Source organism: Tetrao urogallus, assembly GCF_951394365.1.
Source record: "Tetrao urogallus genome assembly, chromosome: 1".
Lineage (NCBI taxonomy): Eukaryota > Metazoa > Chordata > Aves > Galliformes > Phasianidae > Tetrao > Tetrao urogallus.
Genome location: NC_136813.1, coordinates 191,069,308 through 191,085,100, shown reverse-complemented (window position 1 = coordinate 191,085,100; position 15,793 = coordinate 191,069,308). Strand labels below are relative to the sequence as shown.

General features: G+C 44.1%; 1 protein-coding gene across 1 annotated transcript in view; it reads left to right on the top strand.

Moving 5' to 3' along the window:
• Window positions 1–15,793, top strand: part of PLXNA4 (plexin A4) — a gene marked incomplete at both ends in the record, with an annotated part of 402,235 nt that overhangs the window by 370,420 nt on the left and 16,022 nt on the right. Inside the window, 4 exons of the mRNA XM_079549350.1 lie at window positions 6,188–6,291; window positions 9,166–9,265; window positions 11,439–11,629; window positions 15,157–15,326. Of these exons, the coding sequence (XP_079405476.1) occupies window positions 6,188–6,291; window positions 9,166–9,265; window positions 11,439–11,629; window positions 15,157–15,326 (565 nt within the window). The remainder of the gene's footprint in view (window positions 1–6,187; window positions 6,292–9,165; window positions 9,266–11,438; window positions 11,630–15,156; window positions 15,327–15,793) is intronic.

Here is a 15,793-nt window from a genome sequence, read left to right as displayed (position 1 = left end):
AGCCCTAACAGAAGGGCTGAACACAGTCTTGTCCACACTGACAGGAAACTGCTAAATGAGCAGCTGTTTGGCCAATAGCATTGATGATGTAGTTGGCAATAATAATAATATTCTTATGCTTAATGGTAATTAATATATAGGAAGATACAGATAGAGAAAAAACAACCCAAAACATCTTCTCATCTAGATAAAGAGTCCTGCCAGCAGCAATATAGTTTCAGGTTCCCTTATCACAGCAGTTAATAAGGTGGGAGGAGCAGAGCTGGCATGAGTGAAACAGGAGCAAGTGGGCATGCACATCCAGCCACAGCTTCAGCCCATCCGCTTTTGGGAGAACGTGCTTCTTGGCACCTGACATCCTTCAGTGACAGTAAGAGCAGCAATGAGAGAGCAGAAAGCAGTGTTAGGCATTAGGAAGCAGCACAGAGCTCTCAGCATCACCCTGCCCCAGGCTGAAAGCTCAGAGGCTCAGCCCCTCCAGTGCATGCTAAGCAGTGGGTCTGAGCAGATGATTATCATCTGGCCTTGAAATCGATCATTTTCTAAAGAGCAACACTGTTTTCTATTGCAAACGCAATTTTCTAGGCTTTCTGGCCACACTAAGGCCAGATTGCTCACATGAAGAAAGCAAACAAGCTAATGAGTTATTTTGAGTTGTTAAATGCAGGGTAGCTGCAGGCAGAGTGACTCGTATGTGTCGCAAATGTCATAATGTTTTGCAGTTACCCAGACAACTCATGGAGGGGGTTGTCAGCTGAAAGCATTTATTTTGGACACCCTGAGGTTACATTTTAGTCCAAAACCCAAATTGCAGCTCTCAAAGTAAAGGCTTCTTTCTACTGTGGCTATTTTTGTTATTATTGTTTTTTTTAAAGCCCTTGCCATAAATAAAATATTCCCCATCTTTGGGAAAACATTAAGGTGTGAGAATCACCAAACAGAAATTTGGCTCCATGCTGAGGCATTCTCTTTTCCCTGAGCCTTTGGAAAGGGACTGCTGAGGCGGAGGCAGTTGGGTTGAATGCCTTGCACGCTCACACGCTTGAGTGGTGCTGGCTCAGCCTCACTGTGGACCTCATCAGAGCAAGCTGTCAGTGCTTCACCAGCATGCAGTACTGAGGTGATGGGTTGAACATCTAGGAACCATTTAAACAGAGTGCAACTGGATCATATTTATAGTAAGGCAGAGAACTGGGCAGGCTGGAGATTTGGGCACAGAGGAACCTTGTGAGGTTTGGCCGGAGCAAGTGTAGAGTCCTACACCTGGGGAGGAATAACTGCATGCATCTGTATGGTTTGTTGGCTAAGCTGCTGGAGAGGAGCTCTCTAAAGAACCTGGGCCTCCTGGTGGACAGCAGACTGTCCATGTGTCATCAGTGTGCCCTTGTGGCCAAGAAGGCCAAAGGCAACCTGCGCTGCATTCGAAAGAGTGGAGCCAGCAGAGCAAGGGAGGTGATCCTCCTCCTCTACTCTGCCCTGCTGAGGCCACATTTGGAATATTGTGTCCAATTCTGGGCTCCCCAGTTCAAAAAAGACAGGGATGTCCTAGAAGGAGTCCAGCAGAGTGCCACAAGATTATAAGGGGCCTGGAGCATCTCTCCTATGAGAAGGGCTGAGACAGCTGGGACTGTTCAGGCTGGAGAAGACTGAGAGGAAATCGTGTGACTCTTTATAAATATGTAAAGGGTGAGAGCCATGTGGACAGGACCAGACTCTTCTCATCACTGCCCAGCAGGAGGGCAAGGAGTAATGGGCACAAACTGTGGTGTGTCGGAAGTTCCATACAAACACAAGAAAAAACTTTGAGGGTGACAGAGCACTGGAACAGACTGCCCAAGGAGGCTGTGGAGTCTCTTTCTCTGGAGAAATTCAAAACCCATCTGGATGCCTTCCTGTGTGACCTGCTGTAAGGAAGCTGCTTTGGCAGAGGGCTTGAATTCAGTGATCTCCAGAGGTCTCTTCCAACCCCTACAACACTCTGATTCTGTAACTTGCATATAGAGGTTGAAATATTTAATGCCTCTATCTGTTCTGATATAAGCTTCTTTCCAACCATGGTGATCTTTTTCCATGTTAGAAGCAGAGCTGAGTTTCTTCGCTTCTTAGAAATCATCTCTTAACTGGACACTTCCTCAGTTTTTATTTCCCACACATCTGGTTGCACTGGAGGCAAAGAGGCAAAAGGTTTTCTTCTTCTATTTCTTATGCTAAACTGTGTCTTACTTGGAAGTTATTGGGAAATGACGAAAAACTCCTAGGACTAGAAGACTAAAAGCAGCCCACCCTGGGCTCTTACAGAAAATCCATCATGAGCACAAGTGATCATGAAAAAGGCATCAAGAATGAATAAGCTAGATGCAAATGTTCCCCTTTCCATTGTTGTACACAGCCACAAATCTTTTCATAGCCTTTCAAACCAGACTTAAGGTCTATAGGAAAAGGTTGTGAAGCACAGCAGAGTGTATACAGATGACCAAAATGAATTGTGTGCATTGTGACCTACAAATGCTCATAGAGGATAGGATAGACAATGATGACTAGCTCAGAAGAAGACATCTGGAGTGAAATGAGAGGTCTTACAGCTCTGAGTGTTTCAGTTGCCCCTGAAAAATCTTTTCTGTGCTGTTCTTTTCTCTGTTGTTCTCTGGGCATCTTCATGGTGATCGGGATCAGAGTGAAGGCATAAGGGAGGTACAACATCTGTAAGATCAGAGGTGCAGGACATCTCCCCCTCTCCCACCTCCTAGTAGACTCACTCCTTAACAAGGCATTGCTACCACTCGAACAAGCTCCTCTTTATTGTTGTCCCCTGGAATTTCCCTTTTTCTGAGTCAAGTTGAACGGAAAGGTTGTTTCTTAAGGAAAAAAAAAAAAAAGAAGAAAAAAAAAAGAAGTAATTCCTGCGTGCAATAAAAAGATACACTATCTGCTGAATGAAATATAAAGGCTTCACAGCAGCTGTCTCCTGAGTTTGCATTTACCACTGCTCCTGATTGGAAGGCTTGATAAAGATAATGGGATTTTTACCTCCCTCCCCCTCTCTCTGGAAGGTGGACGTATAACAAATTGGATTGGAGTGTGTCTCTCCTTTGTGCTGGCTCACAGAGGAGTGGGCAGATCTGATGAGAAAGGGGATGGGGTGCTGGCAGCGAGGACAAAGCTAACAGTTTTCACTTAGTGCTGTGAATATGGATGTCAGGGTCACCTTTTCCTTCTTTTGTGTCCTCCCAACCTGTTCCTCTGCATCATAGAATCATAGAATTGTTTGAGTTGGAAGGGACTCTTAAAGGTCATCTACTGCAACTCCCCTGCAATAAGCTGGGACACCTACAGCTAGAACAGGGACATCTACAGTGGTGCTTCCAGACACCACATTTCTTTGCAGATTGTTCTGTGACCACCCATAAATAGTAAAGAGAAGCACATAGCACTGCTCTGAGGTTAGAAAAAGTTGGGGATTCTTTCCCTGTTATTGCTCAGATTCATGAGAAAGTGCTTTGTGTTTGGTCTGGGCAAATGGGTCGTGAAGCTGAAGCAAGATGCTCTGAGCCTGCCTTGCAGAGTTCACAGCCCCTTGTCTTGCTTGTGAATGGGTCTTGTGCAAAGTCAGGGTGGTCCTTGCTCTTCTCCACATGGCCCATTTTTTTTTTATGAAGGCTGAGGGGAAGGAGATTTGGTAATCGCCTGTGTCTGAGTGGGAGTGTAGGGGGTCCCAAGATATACATAGAAGACACAGTCCTATGGTTGCCAAAATATCCCCATGGCAAAGGGAAAGCTTCTGCTGCTCTGAGGACCCTGTTCAGCCCTCAAGTGTGGAGAAGCAGAATGAAGAAAGGCATGCCTACATTTCATATCAGAGCTGAGTGGAACTCAGAGGACCCATGGATTCTTCCCAAAACACTGTGTATGTCCTTTCCCAAAGATGTGTGAATAAGGAGGCAGCATGCTGAGACACGATGGAACAGGGTCAAAGAGACACCATGGGGATTTAAGGGTTTTGGTATACCCTGCAGAATGCTTTATAAAAGCACTGTGTCCCAGCCCAGTTCCAACTTAAATTTTGTGTTCTTCCAAGCAATGTCTGTGATCTGTTAGCTTCTGGGAATCTTGTCCAGGGGGCAATGAACAGAGTGTATCATCCTCGGACATCACAGGGATAATATAGGTGAAGATCAGAGGAGCTGCAGTGAATGAAGGGCAGTTTAGTATCAGTGCTTAGCCAACATAACCTTCGCTTACTCTATCAGTATCTCCAGCCAAAGTAGCATCCAGCAATAAACAGAGCAGCTGACCTCTTTGTACTAATTTAAATGAATAATAAAGGCAAGGGCAGCTTTCCCAATACATTTTAATTATGTGATAAGAAAACTGCTGAAACCAAAGGAAATTTGCAATGGTCCTTGCATTTTTATGTTAAGAGAAATAAGCAGGGCTGGCAGGTGATGTGTCCACATCCAAAATTTCTTTTTAATTAACTCCAGCAATTAAATAGACTTTTTGCTTGGGCTCTTGCTCGGTGTCTGGGTCACTGTGTTTGAGGCATGACAGTCAGAAAGGAAGCTTTGGATGGTTTTCTGTGGTTAAGCTACAGCCATGACTGGTGTCACAGAGGGATGTTACATGTCTCTTCTTTTGGTCCTGTCTACATGTTCCTTGCCTACAGGCAGGTTTGTGAGCACTCTTCGGGACAAGCTGTGTCAATCCTCCACGTGAAGCATCCTTCAAGACTTCTACAAAAGATTGGAGCACCCTGGGAAGTGATGGGGTGCTCTAGTACTGGAGAAGGAAACACTCAGCATTTTGAGGTGGAAGCTAGAGAAGTGGTATGGTCAGAAATTGGAGCCCTTCTGCTTGCAGACATACTGCTGAAGCCCCAGTAAAGGGTCTGCAGCAAGCCAGACACTGCTCTGCCCATTGGAGCCCTGTCTTGACAGTTAGACATGTAATAGAATCATAGAATCACAGGATCATAGGATCACAGAATGGTTTGAGATGGAAAAGACCTCAAAAATCATCTAGTTCCAGCTCCTCTGCCATGATCAGGGACACTTTCCACTAGATCAGGTTGCTCAAAGCCTCTTCCAGATTGGCTTTAAGGGTTAGGACATTCACAGTTTCTCTGAGCAACCTGTTCCAGTTCCTCACCATCCTCGTAATAAGAATTTCTTGCTAATGTCTAATGTAACTTCACTCTTTTCTAAGTCATTAGTTATTACCCCTTGTCCTGCTACTGCACTCCCTGATTAGGAGTCCCTTCCTGGCTTTCCTGTAGATCCTCTGTAGATACTGGAAGGTACCATAATGTCAGCGTCTCTGCCTCTTAATGAAAATGGGCCACTGACTAATTTCTATCCCTGAAACAAGTGATGTTCATTTTCTTATGTCACAAGTTAACAGATGACCTGCAGAAGGCAAGTGGATCTTAGTAACAGCCACAATGAAGAAAGAACAGCACCAGGGAGTAAACTAGGAGTTAAGCGCTACAAATAGATGCACCAGGATTTGCTCCATTCAGCTCTGCAGTTGGAACAAAATCTCTGTGGTCATTGCTTTATTTATCTGTATAAACTCACCGCTGTGTGTTGCTGTGCAATAGCTTTGGATCTCTCGTGTGTGTGTAGGCATCTGCTCTATATTTTTTGCACTCTTCAAAGGGCTGACTGTTTCTTGTGCAATAATAACTTCATGACAGCAACATTATTTTATCAAGTATAAAGAAACTGGTCTGGTTAACTTAGGACTTGACTGTGAACTTTGCCACATGACTCTTTTTTCGTAGCTCATGAACTGTTTATGTGAACCTGTCATGATTCGTCTGTCGTGGAATCATAGATTCACAGAATGACCTGGGTTAAAAAGGACCACAATGATCATCTAGTCTTAACCCCTCTGCTATGTGCAGGGTCACCAACCACCAGATCAGACTGCCGAGAGCTACATCCAGCCTGGCCTTGAATGCATCCAGAGCCTCCTTGGGCACATGTCCACCCTTTCCCTCTGTTACTGGCTTTGGGCATTATGCATTCACATATTGTACATGGTTGGAGGCATCTGACAGAGCGTAATGACCACAACTGATGTGGTGCTACAGGTGTGCACGTGTCACCACACAGGTTATGAGCACAGGGATTTACAAGGCTCTGAGGGCTCTGCAGAGCAGCATTCAGTGTTCTTATTCTCCTTGCAGAGTGGCGGCAGGCAAGTGGAGCAAGGATGATCCTCCAGGATGAAGACATCACAACCAAGATAGAGAATGACTGGAAGAGACTCAACACGCTGGCACACTATCAGGTAACTCTGGGAGAGGGTGGTTTAGAAGGTAAATCAGTCAAGAAGGTGCTAAGTAGAAGGGTAAAGTGTTGTTCTCCAAGATGCAGAGTTAAACAGTTATTGAGTGGGCAATAACTGAACAGAGCTTCTGTTGAGCATATCCATCCCGCTCCTTCTGGGAGCATCATTAGAGATGAAGACAAGGAAGAAATAAGACTCCATCTCTCTCGAAAGAGGCAGTTCGGGTGAGCAGAATGTGAAGAAAAGTGTTTCTTAAGAGAACAACATGGATTAACATTTCTCATGTTGACAAACAGAAAACAAGCCTTTCTTTCTTCCTTTTTCCAATGCATCAAAGGCCTTGTAATGCTAGCAGAGTCCAGAAGGATGGAAAAGAGAAAAATGGAAGAGAAGAAGATGTATTGTCTGAAAAAAAAAGAGGAGGAAAGCAGCATGACTGGAGAGAGCAGTGCAGTGGAGATGACACTGCCCTAAGATCCTCTGATTTAATCCCTTTGTGACCTTGTCTTAAGACAAGATTTCTCATCATCTCTTTGTAACCTTGAGACCTGTAGGAGAGGGATAAAGATGTCCAAATGCATCATACATAAGTGTTAGATTTAGTGAAAATGGAGTTTTAGTCAAAAGGTCCCCCAGTTCTTTCCACTCCTGCAAATAAATAAATAAATAAATAAGTGGATAAAATAAACCAACTCATTAAGTTTAATCCGATACTGACAATTCTGTCATTTCTTTAATCACACCTCAGCAATATGTGTTTCATAACAAGATATCTTTCTCATTTAAGGGCTGACCTGAGGAGGCAGCAGGCAGTCATTTGAAAAAGGAATGAAACTTTTCACTTCAGATTGACTGAAGGATTGCTGGCTGACTCCAGAACACATTTTATGTTTTTTGTTTTTTGGGTTTTTTTTGCAAGAAGGAAAGGCTTCTATTTCATTTCATCAACAGACCAAGTATAATTTTTTCCCCCTTATGTGCTTTTTTCTATTGTTTGCTTCAGGCAGTGAGCCCCCATGTCTACAGATGAATAGGGGCAGAATAGGTCCGCAGCTGCTGGGGATTTGAGCTCTGCATTGCTTAACCTGGGGCACTCGCTGATATTTCTGCTGCCTCAGTTTCCCTATATATAGCGTGGGGCTGAAACTACAAAAAGCCTGTAATTGCCTTCCACAATTGCTGAAGGGCTATTTAATTAGCCTCTGCAGTGCTTTGAAGATCAAAAACTCCATGCAAGTGCTAATTATTATTATTACACAGACAAGAGCTAGAAGTTGTTAGCATTTTTTTTTCACCTATCTCCTTTTTATGATGTCTTATTTATCACAGATATTCCTGATATGGCTCCTCTGAGCCGCTGACTTGTTAACATTTCTGATAAAGGACCCACATGAATCACTTAGCTGTAGAAATGCAAAGTCTGGCTCTTTTCAGAAAGCTCTGCTTTCTGTTGGAACACTATTCCACTATGTCCTCACACAGCCTCTCCATCCCTACTGAGATCCTCTGAAACAGCAAAGAGAAAGAGTTCATGGTGGTCAATTCTAGCCAGCAGGACATTTGTTGCCTGAAAAGGGGAGACTGTGCACTGAGAGGCTGACAGGATGAGTCAGAGTGGAAAATGTATGTATCTTCATCTAAGCTGTGTATCTAGATACTACTTGCAATCAAGGTGGGAGGAACAAAAAACTTCACATCGATTTTCCCATCCTTATGAGACTTTCCATCCTCGATGGCTTTTTTTTTCCTGTAAATACTTATTTCTCTCTACTTGAAGTGACTAGCATAGCTGCAGGAGTCTACCCTGCAGTTGTCTTCAAGGAAATAATATGAACTCTGGTGTTAATTTTCACTTTCCACTCTCAGAAAATTTCTAGAGCACTGGACAGTCACCTCCATACCAGCCGTGTCATCATTGATAATGTTGTCTCTTGTAGGAAAACTCACTTTAAATAGTTTTACCGTCAAACAGCACTCCAAATCCTAATTCCTAAGGTAATAAATAAGATGTGAGCTTTTCTCACTCCTGACACAACTGTAGGTTTAACTTAAGTTTGGACCTAACATAGGAGCCCCATTCTTTAATCTCTCCCTTCATCATCAAATATGCTTCTGTGAACATCTCAGCAGCACCTCAGTAGGGCTGATACCTGTATTCGGGTCAGGTCAGGCAAAAATGGATGATTTGGATAAACTTCCTTCATTTGGGAAATGAAATGGTGTAAAAGCAACTTATGTTTGTGATTTGGATATCTAAAGATCCTTAACACTGATAGCTCTTGGTCGAAAACTGCTACGTAACTTGCAACCTTATCCTAATTTCTCCAGTCTGCCTCTGCTCATAGGAAATGCAGTTTCCAATGTCTGTTCCAGTGTCATAGTCCTGGTCATTCATTAGCTTAGGTCTCAGGTGATTTCTCTGCTGTGAAAAATGACCCTGTACTAGCTCCAGCCTTTCTTGAAGTAATACTGTGGTTACAAGTTAATCGCTTTACAGCTGTGTATGAAGACAAGTTATTTTATTCTACTCACCCTCTCGTCCTGACAGCTGCTTCCTCATGAAGAACCTACTGTCAGATCAGTGCAAAGACCCACACTGTCCTCACTGGGCTTTATCCCAGGACTGTCTGCTCGTCATCTGTTGTCCTGGTACTCGAGTACAACCTTCTAGTGGTGTAACAGGAGATTTTATTACTCTTTTTGTTGTTGTAGTTGTTAACAAACTCTCTGAAGAGAGCACTTGAAGCTTTGGTAGAAAATTACTGACTTGCCTGCAGTGGCATGAGTTTATGTCTCAATTTCTGCTATTTGAATTCCTGCTGTCCTTGGCATGCTCCTCAAAAGCCTATTAACAAAGTCAATTTTTCTCTTTAGGTGCCAGATGGATCTGTGGTAGCTTTAGTCTCCAAGCAAGTCACTGCCTACAATGCAGTCAACAACTCCACAGTCTCCCGAACCTCAGCCAGTAAATATGGTAAGGACCTGTGTGCTGGTATGGATCAAGAGAGCACTGCAGGAGAGATCTCAGACATTGTTGTGGTTGCAAGACACTGAGCAGTAGCAACAAAAGTGATAGGCAGATGAATAGTTGACATGATTCTTTGGTGGATGGCAGGAGGAAAGGATTTAGTCATCTAAAATGTTGGGATCTGGTCCAAGCTGTTGAGCCAAATGGAATGCTCTTGGGAAGTACTTCTCTCCTATTAGATAATGGAGGAGCCTAAATAATTAACAGTGTACATTTCAGATCACTGTGGTCAGATGGAAAGCATCTCACTCAAAGTTTTCACAGGGAGAGGCAAGGGAGAAGCGTTGCACTGTGTAAGAGCTCAGTCACTTTGGTAGGAAAGGTCTGTTGTGAAGAATCTATGGCACAGATTAGAGGCCTCTGTGGCTAGAAACAGCCAAGACAGAGGGCACTGCTTGCATACTGTTATATTTTAGTGTGAATATTATGTGTCTCATCCTGCTATTTTATTATCCCAAGGGAATTTACACCTGGAATAATACTAAAAACAGCTTGCTGAGGTCATTTGTCAGTGTATCTCAGAGCATTGCACTGTTCTTCCCACTTTACACATGAGACAACTGAGAATGAGACAGCTGTCACCCCAAGATGCTATGATGGCATGGGAGGGCAAAGACAAATGTCTCTAATGTGCAACCAGAGTGTTGCTCCATCCATGATGCAGTTAGCATATCAATTTACTATTATTTTTCCCTATGTATGAAGGCATCTTTGATCCTTCTAATTCCCTTTAGGCTTGAGGGAAAATACAGCTACTCAATGTCCAGAGGAACCCCCTTCCTCTTTCTCCAAGGACATAAGCAATCCAGCAGACCTTATTAATATTCATCCAGTTTGTCATGTTGTTGCAATTACTGAAAGACACAGTGACCTTTGAAAAGGAAGACTTAAGGGGGGTTAATTTCTCTTGGATTTCTTTAATTCTTTTGCCATTTGATTTTTCAGGGGGAGGGTGTGAGGAGGGATATGGGGGGAGGAGAAGACGTAGTGGGTCACAAGTGATTGTTAATTGCAATTAAGTAAACAACATCCAGAGAGAAAAAGGATATTCCATCTAATAATTAATATGTAGAGATTGGTAGTGCATTAATAAGCTTGATTCAGATCTTGCTGTAGAAATGTGCAACACTCTTCTGTTAATCATGGTTGGAAAAGACTCAATCTGTAGCATTGCTAGCAGGGGGAGGGGGTGCCTCATGGCATCACTCAGGGACAAAGGGAAGTACTGTCTGTAGGATAAAAGTGTCTTTGTGGAGGTAGTATGTGTGGGCCCTCTGGAGTTCTGGTTCACTTTCTATCAAAACAAAATTTAGAAGCAGAGACTGAAGAGAACAGTTGGGTAGAAGTTATTGGATTGCTTTGTTGCCAAACGAGAAAGAGGAAGCGGCTCCTCCTGAATTTGGTGTTGGGGAAACAAGAAAGAAATCATATTGGTTGCATCAATATTTTCATGCAAGAAGGCCCCTGACATGTTCTCTGACCATAAGGCCAAGAAGCTTGGTCAGATATCAACCACTCAGGTAAAATAAGCTGAACTTGCCCCTGTTTGCTACCATGAGTATTTGCTGCTGTTCCCTGAATCCCTCCTTGGCAGTGCCTTACACTAGCAGTGCTAGTTGTCCAAGGCCAGAGGTTTGACAGAGAACATCATAAATGCATGGCAACCGAAGGGCAGTGTAAGAGCTTCATTTAATTTACAGACATGACCATTATGTCCTCCTTGGCTCATATCCCTTGTTTTTGCTGAGCAAATCACTCAGTCATACTTTGATAGCAAGGCCTGGTCCATACACCAGTTCTGGGACCTTTTCTGGCTTACACTGCAATTCCACCAGGAGATACAACTCTTCTGCTTAATGTTATGAATTGGTCAATGGACATTTATTTAATACTGATATGGAAATATAGAGCTCACAAGAGGAGGGACACTGCAGTACGATTACAGCAATATGTGCATCCCGTTCATATATCAGATGTCAGAGGAACCAGTACTAAAACCAGCCAGCAGAAAGAGGTCTTCTTCTTGCCTTTCTGATAAGAAAGCGTATCTCCTTGTTGAAACTCATTAATTTCAATGCAAGTGCTAATAGGGCTGACACACATGCATCTCTCTTTGCAGAAAACATGATCCGTTACACAGGCAGCCCAGACAGCCTCCGCTCCCGCACACCCATGATCACTCCTGACCTTGAGAGTGGAGTCAAGATGTGGCACTTGGTGAAGAATCACGAACATGGTGACCAAAAAGAGGGTGACCGGGGCAGCAAGATGGTTTCTGAGATCTACCTGACAAGGCTACTCGCCACCAAGGTATATGGAGGGAGAAGGGAAAAGGGTGAGGAATGGGCTTTTGAAGGCTGTAGTGTGACTTCTTGCCAACAAAAAATGAGAGACTGTTCAAGGAGTATCAAAGAGGGGATAAAAGAGCAGAAGGAAAATAGAGCACTAGAAGTGCTCAGAGTGCAGAGGGAGGGAACTTAATTAAGAAAGCAAAGTCAGGAAAGGGACTTGAGAAGTTGAAGACTTGCCCCGAGGGCTGTTCTATGCAGACCCAGGTTGTTCTGTATGTTGTGATCTGTCTGGCTTTCCCAGAACAGCATTATTTGAGTGTTGGCAAGTTCTCCACCTAACTCCTCTTCAAAAGGCTTTATAAGAATATGGGCAGAAGAAGCTGTCTGTATATCTATCTGCTGTTCCACCCCTGGATCTCTTGGTGGTGGTGCTTTCCTTGGAGAAGCTTGCATTAGTGGAGAGGGCACAGTGCTTTTTTTTTGAATCACAGAAGGAATCAGGGCAGGTGGGGAGGCAGGCATTTAATCAGACAGATCCCTCTGCAGTCCTGCAATCCTCTCACAGTGCAGTGCATCTCTGTGCCCAAATTTCTCTGACACATGAGTTATCTTGATGCAGCCCAGAAGTGGAAACTGCAGCTGTGGCTCAGGTGGGCTAATCAGTGTTATCTCACGCCATTCTGGGCAGGATTAAACCGAGGAGCAAATCAAACAGCCCAATCTTTCTTCCTTCTCTAAAGTTTTGACTATTATCATTTCCTGTCAGGGTGTCAACAGGCACAAGCATGATTATATTTATTCATGCAAACACCATCTGAGCTTGCTGATCTGGCAAGTCTCCATTATGTGTGTAAGTCCTACTGTAAGTTTTACCTGCACATTTTTTCCTCAGCCCGTGGTGTCAGTCTCTTCTCTCTGCCATCTCTGTTGTGGTGGGATTCAAAGTACTTACATGGATCACATAATATAGCAAGAAAATGATGATCCCCAGGGCCTCAATCCCAGATTAAACCAGTGGTCACTGGACCAGTGCTGATGTACACTATCTGGGGATATGTCCCCTGCTCTGACACTGAAGTGCTTTTGGTTTATTCCGGATCACAAATTCAACACTTGTTTTTTTTTCTTTTTTCTATAAAGATGGCTGGAGAACAGCTGCAAAACTTGCACAGTAACAGAAAGGCTGGTGGTTTATGGTTTCCCCTCTTGGGCTGAGCAATTTTCTATCATCATCATGACCATTTGAGGCAGGGAAAGAGGAGAGAGACCAGTTGCTGGTAATACAATCCCAAGGAACACTTAGTTAAACTGACAATGATTTTTATTCTAGTAAATCCCTGACCTCTGAGACCTACAGTCTCTTGCCTAAAAGCTTCAGAGGTTTTCTTTGCATTTGTGTGGGTGAGCATGTGGAGAACTAATTCCCTCTGGAAAGTGAACCCGAGGGCAGCTCTTCGATGTCAGAGCAACGAGATTTCCCCTCGGGGTCCTTTCTGAGTCAGAGATGCTACGGGGCTTTATTCACCCTGTAGGAGTTCACACAAGCAAAAGGCACCTCTGTTTGTTTCCCAAAGAATAAATCAAGTGGTGAATCAGCAAGAGACACCAGCTTTCTAATTAAGTACTTGTTAATGCTATGTAAACTTGAGCCACTCTGATGGAACCTGGTGTTTCATTTCTAGTAAAAAGGAATTTCTTTCCTGGGTCTGCAGAGAAAGGGAAGGATTTTATTTTTCAGCTGAGGAAATTTTGTATTATTTTGGAATTTTTGTTATTTTGGCAACCATATGGTTTATCCACATATAAATGACCTTGCTGCTTTGATGGCAGAATCAATTTTCATAGGCTACCTCAGCTCCCCAACTGCCTCTTTCTTCAGGCCTGGGCAGCCTCTGCTGTTTTAGCCCTTCATGTCATTACTGGAGGTCAGCTGTTCTCATCAGCTGGTCCAGAGTGGTTCTGTAAGCACATGAGGATACCATTGCAATCTCTGTAGCGGATGTTATCACAGAATCACAGTTTCAGGTTTGGAAGAGACCATCAAATCCAACCCCCCCCTGCAAAAGCAGGTGCCCTACAGTGGGTCACACAAGAAGGGGTACAAACAGGTCTCCATACAGGTTGCCCACGTCTCTGGGCAACTTGTTCCAGTGTTCCATCACCCTTAGGTAACCATTTTGTCCCTTGAGCAGTAACTGGGGATGACCTGCTGGAGGGGAGCTCTGCGGAAAGGGACCTGGGTGTCCTGGTGGATGACAGGTTGGCCATGAGCCAGTAGTGTGCCCCTTGTAGCCAAAAAGGCCAATGGCTTACTGGGGTGCAGTAAAAAGAGCGTGTCCAGCAGGTTGAGGGAGGTGATCCTTCCCCTCTATTCTGCCCTGTTGAGGCCTCATCTGGAGTACTGCGTCCAGTTCTGGGCTCCCCAGTACAAAAAAGACAAGGATCTCTTGGAAAGAGTCCAGCGGAGGGCCACGAAGATGGTGAAGGGCCTGGAGCATCTCTCCTATGAGGAAAGGCTGAGTGAACTGGGTCTGTTCAGCCTTGAGAAGAGAAGACTGAGAGGGGACCTGATCCAGGTCTATAAATATCTAAGGTGTGGGGGGCAGAATGGCGAGGCCAGACTGTTTTCAGTGGTGAGTGGAGACAGGACAAGGGGAAACGGCTGGAAACTGCAGCATGGGAAGTTCCGCACAAACATGCGCAAGAACTTCTTTACAGTGAGGTGACGGAGCACTGGCACAGGCTGCCCAGGGAGGTGGTGGAGTCTCCTTCTCTGGAGATGTTCAAGACCTGCCTGGATGCCTACCTGTGCGACTGGTGTAGGGAACCTGCTTTGGCAGGGGGGTTGGACTCAATGATCTCTGGAGGTCCCTTCCAACCCCTACAGTTCTGTGATTCTGTGATTCTGTGAACTGACATATCCATGCGTTGTTCCTAGGGCTTGACTTGGTCCCATGACAGTGTGTAGTAAAATACAAGTAATTAAGATGAAGTTCTTGGTTTTTGTTATACTAATGCATAATGGACAGCCATCTTCTCCAGTCACTGTTGTCCTATTTGTATCATTAAAACCTTATTTTCTTCTCTGCCTGGCTTCTATCCCCAGTTTGAGAATGGGCCATGTACGAAAACCAGTATAGAAAATAGGTAGCTTTTGGCTCACGTATACATCAAGGCTGTTGAGTTTAGGATGCAGAGAAGATAAAATTTGGAGGGAACAGGTGAGTGCCTTCCCATCACCATCCCATCTTGAGATGGGATATGGTGTTCCACCACATTTCGGACACCTTCCCTGTGTGTCAATAACAGAGAGAACAAGTAATATCTTCCCTATCCCATTCAGTTGTTAGCCATAAGTAACAGATATTGTGAAGATGCAGATGTCAGACATCTCATGTCGTGTTTAACAGCTATTAAATGGTTCTTGCTTTTCAAGCATATTTCCTGAATCTGATTTATAGACACACTCTATTTTCAGTAGGATACCAAATTTAAACATCCTCTTCCTACTTGGTGTCCCATACTCTTCTCTCCTTCTCCCAACAGGGAACTCTCCAGAAATTTGTAGATGACCTCTTTGAGACCATCTTCAGCACAGCTCATCGTGGCAGTGCACTTCCCCTGGCTATCAAATATATGTTTGACTTCCTGGATGAACAAGCTGACAAGCACAACATTCATGACCCCCATGTGCGGCATACTTGGAAGAGCAATTGGTGAGTGAGACAGGTCTGTTACCAGGACCTTGATTAGAAGGAGAAGAGTGGGATGTGTGATTTAGGATATGGGTGGTGGGGAACGTGGGTTCAGCATGCCAGATTCAGTCTTCTCAAGCTGATGGAAGTGTATCCAAAATCTAAAGGATGTTCTCAAGGGTAGAGTGCTTTGACTATAGATCCCAGTTTGTTCTGTGTTACATGGGGGTAGTTGTATTTCTGAATGACCTCATGAGAATATAGGAGGCAAAATTGTAAAGAGTTTAATTACAGTAGTGTTCAGGCCCATAGGGATCTCTGGGGATTCATGGAAGAGCGCTTCTGTCTTCTTCTGCCCTGGGTGTTTGAACTCCCACTACAGTCACTGGGGGCCTAGAGTTACTTTTTGTTGCCTCCAGAGGCATCTAGTACTGTTTGAGACTTTTAAAGTGTACCAAAGGGAATATGCAGTGCCTACAGGAGACTTG